This window comes from Xenopus laevis, chromosome 9_10L (assembly GCF_017654675.1).
Source record: "Xenopus laevis strain J_2021 chromosome 9_10L, Xenopus_laevis_v10.1, whole genome shotgun sequence".
NCBI lineage: Eukaryota > Metazoa > Chordata > Amphibia > Anura > Pipidae > Xenopus > Xenopus laevis.
In genome coordinates this window covers 127,628,302-127,641,766 of record NC_054387.1, presented here as the reverse complement: position 1 = coordinate 127,641,766, position 13,465 = coordinate 127,628,302, and the positions used below count along the sequence as shown (strand labels likewise).

Genomic DNA, 13,465 nt, shown 5'->3' with positions numbered 1-13,465 from the left:
AAACGGAAGTGAAAAATCATGGCTGTGCCATAGAAAAGAATAACAGAAGCCAGATGGGATCCACACGTAGAAAAAGCTTTGTGACCTGCTTCTTTAGAGCGAATGAGACCTACAGAGCACAATATGTTAATGTAGGAAACCAATATAGCTAGGAAAGGGATGGCAACTACTAGGATACAAGCAATAAAAACAAACAGTTCATTGTTGAAGGTATTGACACAGGCAAGGTTCAGCACTGCAGCCATGTCACAAAAGAAATGGAGGATGAGGTTGGAATTACAACAAGGCACATTGAATATAGAACTGATAAGTCCAACAGAAACAAACAATCCTACCACCCAAGATCCAGCTGTTAAGAAGAAGCACATTTTTTGACTCATTACAGTCATGTATCTCAAAGGGTTGCAGATGGCCATATACCTATCAAACGCCATCACTCCAAGGAAAAGGCACTCAGAGACACCGATTAAATTGAATGCACACATTTGGAAAGCACAACCAAACAGAGAGATGGACTTTGTCTCAGACATGAAGATATGCATGGCTTTGGGAATAGTGATTGTGATGAAGCAAAGCTCAATGAAAGATAAGTTCCGTAAGAAGAAATACATTGGAGTGCGTAGCCGAGAGCTGAATGTAATTGTCATAAAAATCAGGCCATTGGCCAACAAAGTGAAAATATACGCCAAGCAGAAAAACGTGAAGATAGATAGCTGATGTTTATAGCGGAAATCAGAAAAACCAAGGAGCACAAATTCAGTAAAGTTACTGTAACATTTTATGGATGATACCATTCTATTCTGTAAAATTACAGTATTACCGTTGATTGCTATAATTATCATAAACAAGTTCCTTCTAGTCCTCAGCCTTCTTTGTGGGGAGCTGAACATGATATATAATATATCTCATTTGTTACTGATTCCTCTATGCAGCCTTGTCATAATGTTTTATAATAATAGGGAATCGGTGTAAAACTGTAACATAAACAAAGTCAAGAATGAATGCACAGCAGAGCAGCGGGTTCAATTTATTAAAATGTTATGGAATTATTACAATTAAATATGTTCATTTTGATAAATCTATTGAAAAGAATATGATACATTTGGCACCGATTGATGGAGGATGACTGGTGCCTAAAAGATTAACATATGAACTGGTATAGTTAGCCTTTGCTTGTTGAATTCCAGATTTGCAACCACACAGTCTAAGGGGCTGATGTACTAACAATTGAATTTACATTTTTCCATGAATAAATATTTGAGGTTTTCCAATGTTTCTTAAAAGCTCTAAAAATGAAATTTATTAAGTGTAAAACCATGAAAAACAGTAATACAAAAAATTGCCAGGTAAAAGTTGTCGAGGTCCTATTGAAGTCAGTGGGAACTGCACTGATCCTGTTGGATCATTTTTAATCAATTCAGAGTTTTAGAGGTAGACTAACTAGGAATTGTTTGAAAAACGTAATTGTTTTGAGTTTTTAGAGTTATTCAGATTTTCTTTTGGATTGTTGAGCATTATTTTACATTCGTACTTTTTTTAATTCAGATATTTTAATAAATGAGTTTAGTCAGGGTTTCAAAAACCCCTAAAACCACCACAATGCGGCTTCTGACAATTTGGCCTCCACAACTCTATAATAAGAGGGCAATAATGCTAAATGATTATTAATATCCTTTTGTACTGTTTGCAATTTTTTCGTCCTACCCTTAGAAGTGGCCAGCCTGTATCCTTAAAGACTGGTATAGTTGGGGGATCCTATTGACTACTTACAAATATGTTGACAACATTTCATTTTGTTCACGTTATATTTTTTCCAAGTTGTTAAGGAAAAGGGAATTTTGAAGTGTGTAGAAAATTCAATAACAAATACTGAAGAAAAATATTTTATCCTCCGAGACCTGGTGACAACTGTTGTGAGAGACAAAGAATTTGATCATGGTAAAAACAAAAAAACAATTATTAAAATATGGCTGATTTGTAAAAATGATAGCAATATTATTGATATCATTGAAATTATGGATTTCAGTTTCTATTTTATTTTTATATTGTAATGCCTGTTCTGATACCAGCAAGGAGTTTACGTTTTTGTAGTTCTTGGTTTCCAATGCTTTAGAAATAGAAAATTCTGTTCCCTAAAAGCTGTCCACACAAAGTTGTGTTTGATTCTGTTTTAAAGGTGTTTAAATAGAATCCTTTATAATGCAACCCAGAAGGGGGTCCAAGGAGAGCACTGGGCCATACCAACTGATTGTATTTGCTTTCTGGTCTTCACTAAAGCAGAGTGTCCTCTTTATCTTACCTTAATAACTAAGCAGTTCTCAATTAGAAATACAAGGTAAATACAATATTTATAATCATCCAACCTCTCTGAGGATCTTTTCTTTTGGGTCTAATTAGGAATCTAGCAAACAAGCAGTCAGCGCGATGATTGCCATCTCTTTGTAGGGGTAGTGCATGTTCTTCAGTGGCCACTTTCCACTGACATCACAACTGGGAACCTTTGGAACAGCACCACACAATATTCTTCTTATTAAAAAGCCTTTACTAGTACTTTAGGGCATCACAGCAATGTATCAGGCTGTGTGGCCTTTTATCAAGTTTGGGTCTAATTAGGAACACATATTTAAGGAAATAGTTGTTGTGATGTGCATTGGAATCAAGCCAGGGACATGCATTGGTAGGATGATCCATTGTTTACCACCCTTTGAACAAGTTGTTCCATCAAGAATACAGTCATTTGCGCCATTCGTTTTACCTACAATGCAGCATTCTAGAGTAAATTAACTTTCACTGAGGGGCCAATTTACTGACAAACAAATTTCTTTCTTTCCACAAATCTGTAAAATGTTGTGGTCTTCATAGTCTTCTAAAATGCATAAAAAAATGTAAAAACCACGAAAAACCTCATACTAAATCTGTAAAAGTTGTCAAGGTCCTATAGTTAGTGAGAGCTGTTCTAATCCTATTGGACCATTCTCAAATCAGACTTTTACAGGTTTTCTGACTTTTTTTCACTAGGAATTGTCCAAAAAAAAAAAACACCTCATATTTTTTTGGATCATTCAGTGTTATTTTTCTTTAGTACTTACTTTATTCAGATCTTTTAATGAATGTCATGATGATCATGGTTTTAGAGAGTGAGTTTTGTCATGGTTTCAAAAACCTCTAAAACCACTAAAATGAGACTGTTGATAAATAGGCCTTCACAAGTCACACCAGATTCATTAATGTATATATCATTTTCATCAATGCACATGTCCAGATTTGTCGGAAGATCACAAAGGTCCAGGCATCGGGTGGCACAATTTTATGGGTGGCATGCTGCCCAGCTGCCTCTACACTTGTTTCTAAATAGATTTAGCAGGAGATTTAGCTGCTTAATTCCCATGCATCCAATGTCAGGGTAGTGCTGATAAATGTCCTCCAATTTATAGTAGGACTGTAAAGCAGGGAATTCCAAACTGTTTGCCTTACATCCTAGGGTTACTTAGAGGAGTTTCAGAGGCAACTTGAAGGGCTAGATGAAATCCAAGAAGATTGAGGATAGATAAGTTAGAGAACTAGCCAAATATTTTTGGAACTATGGCTAAATGGTTGTTACAGCAAGGTAGTCATGCATGTTTCAGCTTAAGGGGTTACAGCATCATTGCAGTCACCTGTGGGATTTGTAGTTTTAGATACTGTAACATTGTGGGGCAGATTTTTATAAGGGTCGAATTTCGAAGTGGAAAATACTTCGAAATTCGACCATCGAATAGAATCCTCCGACATTCGAAGTCGGAGGATTTTATTCATCGTATGATCGTATTACGATCTTACTCCGAGCATTGCCGTTGTATGTTATAGCACTAATCAAATAATATAATTTCCAGCATTTCTTCACGCTAAGCTTTGAGGGGGACCTGACCATGACACATTATATGTTAATATGTTAAGGAATTCTCTATGCAGACTTGTCATAATGTTTCAAGAATTATTGTACAATTGAGTAGTGGGATCTGTTTTTGAAAATAAGTTATGGCACCTTAAAGATCTATATGTAAACTATAACCCTTGTTTATGGCATTCTGCAACTGTGGCCACACAATGTGTGGTTGGAAGGCAATCATTTTACATGGCTAGGCATATTTTGTTGCAGTGTTGGCCCATTTTTCTTTCTTATATGGCCAGACCTATTATAAGAGGTGTGCAACCTCTGGTCTCATGGAGCAGGGCTTCTATTTACTGTTTTGACAACTGACAAAAATCATTTCAGGTTCAACACATTTTGGTTGCCTTTCTATTTTGGCTTTTTTATCAATTGTTTTCATGCTTCTAAGTGAAATGTTCTTTCAATTAGGGATGCACCGAATCCACTATTTTAGATTTGGCTGAACCTCTAAATCCTTCACTAAAGAGTCGGCCGAATACCGAACCGAATCCGAACCCTAATTTACATATGCAAATTAAGGGTGGGAAGGGGAAACGTTTTTCACTTCCTTGTTTTGTGAGCAAAAGTCACGAGACTTCCCTTCTTGCCCCTAATTTGCATATACAGTGCTACGCAATATGTTGGCGCTATATAAATACATGTTAATAATAATAATATCCAAATTAGGATTTGGTTTGGCCAGGCAGAAGGATTCAGCCGAATCCTAATCCTGCTGAAAAAGGTCAAATCCTGGCCGAATCCCGAACCGAATCCTGGATTTGCATCCCTACTTTCAATAAAAGATAACTAAAAGTGTACCCTTCAAGATTTAATAAAAATCTATATTTCTATCAGAAATGTTTTCGCTTTCTTTTGAGTGCATTAGAAATAGTATCACTTTTAATACTAAAAGTTATTTTAATGGTGAATAACCCTTTAAATGAACAGGGACCTCCATTTCCATAGGTTCACTACAATCTTTCTGTTCAATGGCCATGTTTGCTTGTTTGGGATCAATGGAGTGCTCATTGGCAATTTCTACAGTGATTATATTGGCACAGCTGGGGTTAATATGCTAATTATTGATTTTTTGTTGTCAATTTAGTATACTGTTAGATCTGTGGTTAATATTCTGATTATCCTTGTAATACTTGAATGACTGAGTTATGTTTTGTTAAAATAGTTGTGGTGTTTAGGAGGTGTGGCCAAAAAGTAGGTGCGGCTTCACTGAAATTTTTGTCGCACTACGGGTCTAGGGGCCACCACTTAGCTCTTTGCCCAGGGCCCACCAAGGCCTTAAAATGCCCCTGGCCAATGGTATTAGCTGTAGAGGACATTTTCTAGTTGTGGACTTAGGGGAAAATTCACTAAAGCGCGAAGCGGCTAACGCTAGTGCAAATTCGCCAGCGTGACCTCATTTCATTTCTTCGCCTATTTACTAATGGGTGCTGGCGTTAATTCGATAGTGAATTGGACCTACTCTAGCTCTACTTCACACCCTTACGCCAGGCGAAGTTGCACTATGGCAAAGGGACGTAACTACATTAATTCACTAACTTGCGTATTTTACTGAATGTTAGCTCTTGCGCTAGACTTGCCTTCGCCACCTCAGACCAGGCGAAGTGCAATAGAGCAGATAGGACTTGCTTTCAAAAAAAGTCGAAGTCCCAAAAAACGCTGGCGTCTTTTACTTTTTTAAGGGTGATAGGCTGAAAAAGATTGTACATTTTTTTGGGGGTACCCTCCTTCCCCCCTACATTTCCTTACATATGGCACCTAAACTATACAGTGGGAACATGTGTAGGGCAAAATAACAACTCTATTTTATTTTATTAAGGTTCCCTGGACTTGTGTAATGTAATGTATTTGCTGCTACATATACGTCCATTGTACTTTAACTTGGCGCCGTATGCAAATTAGGCACTGCAAGCGTAACTTCGCTTTGCTTGACGAATTAACGCTAGCGCAACTTCGCTACCTTTCACCTCCTTGAGTGCAACTTGCGAAACTTTCGCCTGGCGATGTGCGGCGAAACCAACGCTGGAGCAACTTCGAAGGTGAGTAAATTTGCCCCTTAGATTCATAGTAGATGGTCAATGCTTTGTCTTTGTTAAATCTGTTTAGTGATAGACCCATAGACATTAATAAGCATAGAGCATATTTATTTTTGTATTTATTTATCTATTTGTAGTGTTTTTTGAACAAAGAATGCATTGAGGGTATATGAACAAAAATTTCTTCATAGATTATGCATCACTCTGTACTTTGTCCAGTACAGTAATCAATATATTCCTTTCACTGGTACAATCACTCTGTGTCCTACTGTCTTCTGTCTCCCAATCACTATGGGTAGACTTATGGGACAAATTCCACTGAAAATTACTGAAGTTGTACCATGATACTCCACATGTGAACAGAAAAAAGAAGGGAACAAATGGTCTGCTCATCAAGAGAAAGGAAGACACTGATTACTGTACTGGAGAAAGTGCAGCCATGATAATCTTTTGTCCATTTTTTGGAGACCATCAATGAGAAGACCTGCTGAGGAGTTAAAAGTGACTATGAGAGTATATGGTGAAATGCCATGAAATTGATTCTGCCCAGTATCTCTGAATCAAACTTTTTTAGCACTAAATTGTTTTATTAGCCTAATTGCTCTAAACCACAAAGAATTTGTTATTTATGTAGTGAAAAAAACACAAAAAACTCAAACACAAACTTTGCCATCACCGAAGTCATGTTTGAGTCAGTTCAAGCTGTCCTTATCCAAATTTGTATTTGCTTTGAAGATTTAGAGGTTTTCTTTTTTGTAATCTCACGAGAATTCTTATGAAAATGAGGATTTTGAGGTTTTCGTAATTGGGTTTGGACTTTGTATTTGTTTGTACATTATATATTTCAATATCTAGTATAGGTCAATCTAAAAACAACTGGACTTGCTGAGTAATCAATGAAGACGTTTCACTACACATCCGAGCAGCTTCTTCAGTTCAACAGTTGAACTGAAGAAGCTGCTCGGATGAGTAGTGAAACGTCTTCATTGATTACTCAGCAAGTCCAGTTGTTTTTAGATTGACCTATACTAGATATACCATGACCTGGATGAATGAAAATCTTCATAGTCATTATGTATTTCAATCTTTTAATAAAAAAGTAGACATTTTTACTTTTTAAAATGTTAAGTTTATTTGTGGTAGGAAAAAAAACTAATACAAATTTTTAATAAATAACCCCTATGTACACAATTTTGCAGTTTAGCACTTTTTTTTTGAGCAAGCTTTTCCCACACATTGCAACAATCTATAGGATCTAATTTACTATATTAGTTCTGCATACAAAGAGCAGAAATCAATGATTTCTACTTTGGGCTACTATCCAGGCACGGTGCTGATAAATGACCCCAATCTCTGTACAGCGGGTAATTCTAAAACTGCTTGCCTTGCAGCTTGAAGGGTTAGATGAGATTCAAGAAGATACGTTTGAAGGTGAATTAGAATTAGAGGACTCACTAAATAGTCTTGGAACTATGGCTAAAGGGTTGTTACAGCAAGGTAGTCATGCATGTTACCTTATTTTCAACTTCAGGGGTTGCAGCATCATTGCAGTCAATAGAGGGATTTACAATTTTAGAGGCAATTTCGATGAAAATATTCAATCCGGTCGTGTCGTATATGGATGTAAGTGAGTGAAATTCAGGAGGAGGAGGAAGGCAGCTAAGCCAAGTGCAACTATATGGAGGTACAATAAGATCTTGACTTTAGTACCATTTTTTGTTATGACTGTGGTAAAGACTAGTGATGGGCGAATTTATTCGGCAGGCACAAATTCACGGCGAATTTGCGCGATTCGCCACCAGCGAATAAATTTGCGAAACGCACGCGAAAATTTGTGTCAAAAATTCGCCGGTGCCGACATCAAAAACGAGACGCCGGTGCCGTTTCGCAAATTTTTCGCCGTTTTGCGAATTTCGCACATTTTTCGGCGAAGCAAAACGACGCAAATTCGCCCATCACTAGTAAAGACAGATTAGTAAAATTAATGCAAGGTTGTATAGTAGATATCTTTTATCACGGGTTACCATCAGCTTTTATAACGCAATCGTTTTTTCAATGATTGTTTCATTTCTTTGTTTCTCAAACTGTAGATCAAAGGGTTTATGGCTGGTATTAGGACACAATACACAAGTGCAATCATCCTATCATTGTCAGTAGAACCTTGAGAGCCTAACCTGAAATGAATAATTATGGCTGTGCCATAGAAAAGAATTACAGAAACCAAGTGGGATCCACATGTAGAAAAGGCTTTGTGACGGCCCTCTAAAGAGTGAATGAGATTTATAGAGTACAGTATGTTAATGTAAGAACACAATATAGCTAGAAAGGGGAATACGACCACTAGGGTGCACATGATAAAAACAGACAGTTCATTTTTAAATGTATTGACACAGGCAAGGTTAAGCACTGGAGTGATGTCACAAAAGAAATGGAGAATGTGGTTGGAATTACAACAGGGAACACTGAATGTAGAACCTGTAACTCCAAAAGAAACAAAACATCCAACCACCCAAGATACACTTGTTAATTGGAAACACATTTTGTGGCTCATCACAGTCATGTATCTTAAAGGGTTACAGATGGCCATATACCTATCAAACGCCATCACTGCAAGAAAAAGGCACTCAGATGCACCCATTAAAATGAATGACAGCATCTGGAAGGCACAACCCAACACAGATATGGACTTTCTCTCAAACATGAAGCTCTGCATCGCTTTGGGAACAGTGGCTGTAATGGCGCAAACCTCAAGGAATGATAGGTTCATTAAGAAGAAATACATTGGGGTGTGTAGATGAGAGTTTTGTGTAACTGTTATAATAATCAGGCCATTGCCCAATAGAGTGAATATATACGCTGAGCAGAAGAACATGAAGATAGACATTTGATGGTTATAATGAAGGTCAGAAAAACCAAGGAGCAGAAATTCTGTAAAATTACTGTAACATTGCATGTCTGATACCATGCTGTTCTGTAAAATTAGAGCATTGCTAATGTATGTCATAGCACTAATAAAAAATATAATTAATTTCCAGCTAGGGGGACCTAACCATTAAGGATTACCTCTCTATGTTAACACATTCTCTACGCAATCTTGCCATAGTGTTTCAAGAATTATTGTACAATTGAGTAGTAGGATCTGTTTTTGTAAATAAGGAATGGCATTTAAAAGAGCTATATGTAATCTATAACCCTTGTTTATGGCATTCTGGAATGAGGCCACACAGTCGTAAATGCTGTGTGCTATGAAGACAATAGTACTGCATGTTTATGCATATTTTGTTGCAGTATTAGCAACATTTTTCTTTATGATACAGCCAAATCCGTCATAAAAGATGTGCAACCTCTGGCCTCGCAGACTGTCATATGGAAGTGGGCTCCTATTTCCTGTTTTGACAACTGACGAAAATCATATCAGGTTTAACACATTTTATTCACGTTTCTATTTTGGCTTTTTTGTCCATTTTTTCATGCTTAGAAATGAAATGTCGATGTTCTTTCAATAAAAGATACCATATATACTCGAGTATAAGCCGTCCCGAGTATAAGCTGAGGTACCTAATTTTACCTCCAAAAACTGAGAAAGCTTATTGACTCGAGTATAAGCCTAGGGTGAGAAATGCAGCAGCTTCTGTAAGTTTCAATCAAAAAATTGAGGGTTTCTGCTCCCATTGGAGGTGCCGGCGTCTCGTTTTTGGATGCCGGCGACCATTCTTGGAGGCCGGTGAATATTCTTGGAGACTATTCGTGGATGCTGGTGATTATTCTTGGACGCCGGCGACTATTCTTGGACGCCATCGACTATTCTTAGACGCCGGCGACTATTCACCCGAGTATAAGCCGAGGTAGAGTTTTTAAGCATATTTTGGGAGCTGAAAAACTCGGCTTATACTCGAGTATATACAGTAACAGAAAATGTACCCTTCAAGGATGTAATGGAAATTGATATTTCATATGAGAAGCAAATAATGACTGCATCGAAAAATAAAATCACCAATGTGTTTTTGACTTGTAATAACCATATCCAAATAATTGCAATGGTATAAAATAATGTGATGTGAGTCTGAGTTTTTGCTTTCTTGATTCAGACTTTTCTGTGCCTTAGAAATAGCTTATTATGTTCTGTCAAAACTGTCCACTCAAACAATATTATTATTCAGTTTGAAGACTTCTGAAAAGGACCATTTATGCTGCAATCCAGATGAACGATTTGTCCAAGGATATGACTGGGGCAAACAAAACGAGTGTATTTATTCTTCACTGAAACAAACTTTCCTGCACCTCATCTTACCTTACTGGCTGAGACATGAACAAATATAAAGACATGGTCAATAGTATTTGTATAATCAGGTACCTTCTCTGAGGAATTTTTATTATTCTTTTGGGTCTAATTAGCAACAAATAAATAAAAAATTATCGGTGTTGAAAACAGGCCAATCTTTTGGAAACAATCTTGCTGTGTTCACAATTAGTACTTTGTCGAACGTACTTTGCTTGGCATTTTGAATTGTGCAGCAATGTGATTGTGATTGTAAATGAGCTTTTATAATTTCTATAATATTACTGTATATCCCAGGCAGTCATAACTCAATTGAATGAACATATGTCACAAATATACCAATATATTAGCTGTAAAGGGCATCTTCTAGCAATGGACTTAGTTTCATAATAGATTGTTAATGCTTTTTCTTTGTTAAATCTGTTTTAATAGTCATAGACACATATATGGGGCAAATTCACTAAGCGCCGAAGCACCTAACGCTAGCGTCAATTCGCTAGCATTTGGCATTTTCGTTACTTCGCAAATTCACTAACGAACGATGGCGTAAATTCGCTAGTGTTACTTCGCACCCTTACGCCTGGCAAATTTTCGCTACGGACGTAACTACGCAAATTCACTAACGCGCGCAGTGTACTGAACGCTACCTTTTACGCTAGACTTCCTTCGCCACCTCAGACCAGACGAAACGCAATAGAGTAGATAGGGATTGCTTCAAAAAAAGGTAACATTTTTTCTAAGTCCCAAAAAACGCTGGCGTTTTTTCTATATTATGGGTGATAGGCTGAAAAAGATCGAAATTTTTTTCCCCCCTACATTTCCTAACTCATGGCAACTTAACTATACAGTGGGCACATGTGTAGGGCAAAAAAAAAAAGAAAACACTCATCAATGCTGGTGAAATGCCAAGAATATGATTCTGCCCAGTAAGCAGTCCATATTAATGTGCAATATGAAACCTAAATGGAAATTTAGCATTAGCACCTTTTCTGTAATAGTAATACCTGTGTGGCGGGGTCGCCCGCCGCGCCACCGGCTGGGACGCCCGCCACATGCTCCAGCGCCGGCGCCATCGGCGCCATCTTGTCCCACTATGGGCGCGCACGCCTCCGTCTCTCTTAAAGGAGCAGGTGCGCTGGCGTGATGAAGCCAGCGCGCAATGGCGCCAAATTTAAACTGTATAAATAGACTGAAAGGGCTTCCAGAGGGTGCCCGTGATAGAATCTTTATTCTAGTGGTTCCTAAAGCCTTGTGCTGTTTGTTCTTGTAAACTTTATCTGTGATTCCTGGTTTTTGATCCCTGCCTGCATTTCGACTACTCTTTCTGCCTGATCCCATCTGTTTGATTACCCGGTTTTGACCCTTGCCTACCTGACAATTCTTGATATCTGCCTGCCTCGACCCAGACTTTCTGACGATTCTCTCACTTGCTCCATTTGTACCGTGACCTTCGGCCAAAAGACTTTGCTAACAGCCGTGCCCCTTTGCCAGCCAGAACATCTTGCCTTGCACCTCTCGTTAAGTCCAGGTGGCACCCAAGTAAGCTGAGGGCCCCTCCCGAAGCCCAACGGTGGTCACACTACTTGTGAAGCCGAGCCGAGACTAGGGTACTTGGCACTTGTTCTGGTATTGGGTGCCGGTCGTGACATTTTCTTTCTCATAGGCATGTCAGAGTTTTCAATATTGAAGTGGTACTATTAATAATACTAACAATGGACAGCCAGTCAATTTTAATGACACACTGCACACTATTACTTATAAAGCTTGAGTGGAATGCAGTTCTAATGTGGCATGTGGGTTTTAGTTGGCCAAGCCTTTTTTTCATGTATAGGAGGAGGAACAACTATGAAACTGCCCACATGGATAAATCAATAATGATTATGTAGTAATATATATTTTACCAGGTGTTACCATAAGCACGTACAACCTGTGGTAGTTTGCTCACCGATTGTTTCATGTCTTTGTTCCTCAAGCTGTAGATCAATGGATTTATGGCTGGTATTATAATGCAATAAACAAGAGCAATAATTCTGTCATGGCCAGTAGAACCTTGAGTTCCTATCCTTAAATAAACAAACATGTTTGTGCCATAGAAAAGAATAACAGACATCAGATGGGATCCACATGTCGAGAATGCTTTGTGATGTCCCTTTGCAGATTGAATGAGACCTACAGAGCATAGTATGTTAATGTAAGAGCACAAGATAGCAAGGAATGGGATCACAACTACCAAGATGCAAATAATAAAAACAGTCATTTCATTCTTGAATGTATTGACACAGGCAAGGTTAAGCACTGGAGCAATGTCACAGAAGAAATGGAGGATACAGTTGGAATAACAACAAGGCACACTAAATATAGAACTGGTAACTCCAAAAGAAACAAAAATTCCTACTACCCACGATAAAATTGTTAAGTGGAAGCACATTTTAGGGCTCAAAACAGTCATGTATCTTAATGGATGGCAGATGGCTACATATCTATCAAATGCCATCACTGCAAGGAAAAGGCACTCAGAGGCACCAACAGAAACAAATGCCTGCATCTGGAAAGCACAACCCAACAGAGAGATGGACATTATCTCAGACATGAAGATATATATTGCTTTGGGAATAGTGACTGTGATGAAGCAAAGCTCAATGAGTGATAAGTTCCTTAAGAAGAAATACATTGGGGTGTGTAGACAAGAGCTTAAAGTCACTGTTACAATAATCAGGCCATTACCCAACAAAGTGAAAATATACGCAGAGCAAAGGAACACGAAGATAGAAAGTTGATGTACATAACGGAAATCAGAAAAGCGAAGGAGTAGAAATTCTGTTACATTTCTGTAGCATTTTTTGTCTGACATCATTGTGTTCTGTAAAATTATAGCATTACCATAGGTGGTTCAACTATAGCCAAACCAGATATTTTCCTCCCAGACCTTTATAGTAAGCTTTGTGGTGAGGTGACTATGGTAGATGTCTTGTTTCACATACTGTATGAATGAATCCTCCTTGTAGCCATGTCATAATCATGTATAAAGTACTGTAACATAAACAAGCTCAATCATTATTTTATAGTGTTAGGTTTAGAGAATAGGGTAAGAAATTAGCATAGTGAAATGTTTTCTCTGTGAAAAATGTATTTCAAAGAACATGATAGGTTTGGTATCCTAGGGTATCAAACTACAACATTTATTAAACAAATATGACTAGGAAATATAGCTGTAGGAAATAC

The 13,465-nt window shown here is 37.8% G+C and overlaps 2 protein-coding genes across 2 annotated transcripts; both read right to left on the bottom strand.

Moving 5' to 3' along the window:
- Window positions 1-7,990: 7,990 nt before the first annotated feature.
- On the bottom strand, window positions 7,991-8,929 carry LOC108701968 (olfactory receptor 10AG1). Its single transcript, XM_018236979.2, has one exon. The coding sequence runs from the start codon at window positions 8,927-8,929 to the stop codon at window positions 7,991-7,993; it is 939 nt and encodes a 312-aa protein (XP_018092468.2).
- A 3,211-nt stretch (window positions 8,930-12,140) lies between these two features.
- Window positions 12,141-13,097, bottom strand: LOC108701967 (olfactory receptor 10AG1). The gene has a single exon (XM_018236978.1). It carries the CDS (start codon window positions 13,095-13,097, stop codon window positions 12,141-12,143), a length of 957 nt encoding a protein of 318 aa, XP_018092467.1.
- Between the last annotated feature and the right edge of the window lie 368 nt (window positions 13,098-13,465).

Excerpts from the sequence above, each read along its gene's own strand:
- LOC108701968 (XM_018236979.2), bottom strand. The coding sequence starts at position 8,929 with ATGGTATCAGACATGCAATGTTACAGTAATTTTACAGAATTTCTGCTC.
- LOC108701967 (XM_018236978.1), bottom strand. The coding sequence starts at position 13,097 with ATGATGTCAGACAAAAAATGCTACAGAAATGTAACAGAATTTCTACTC.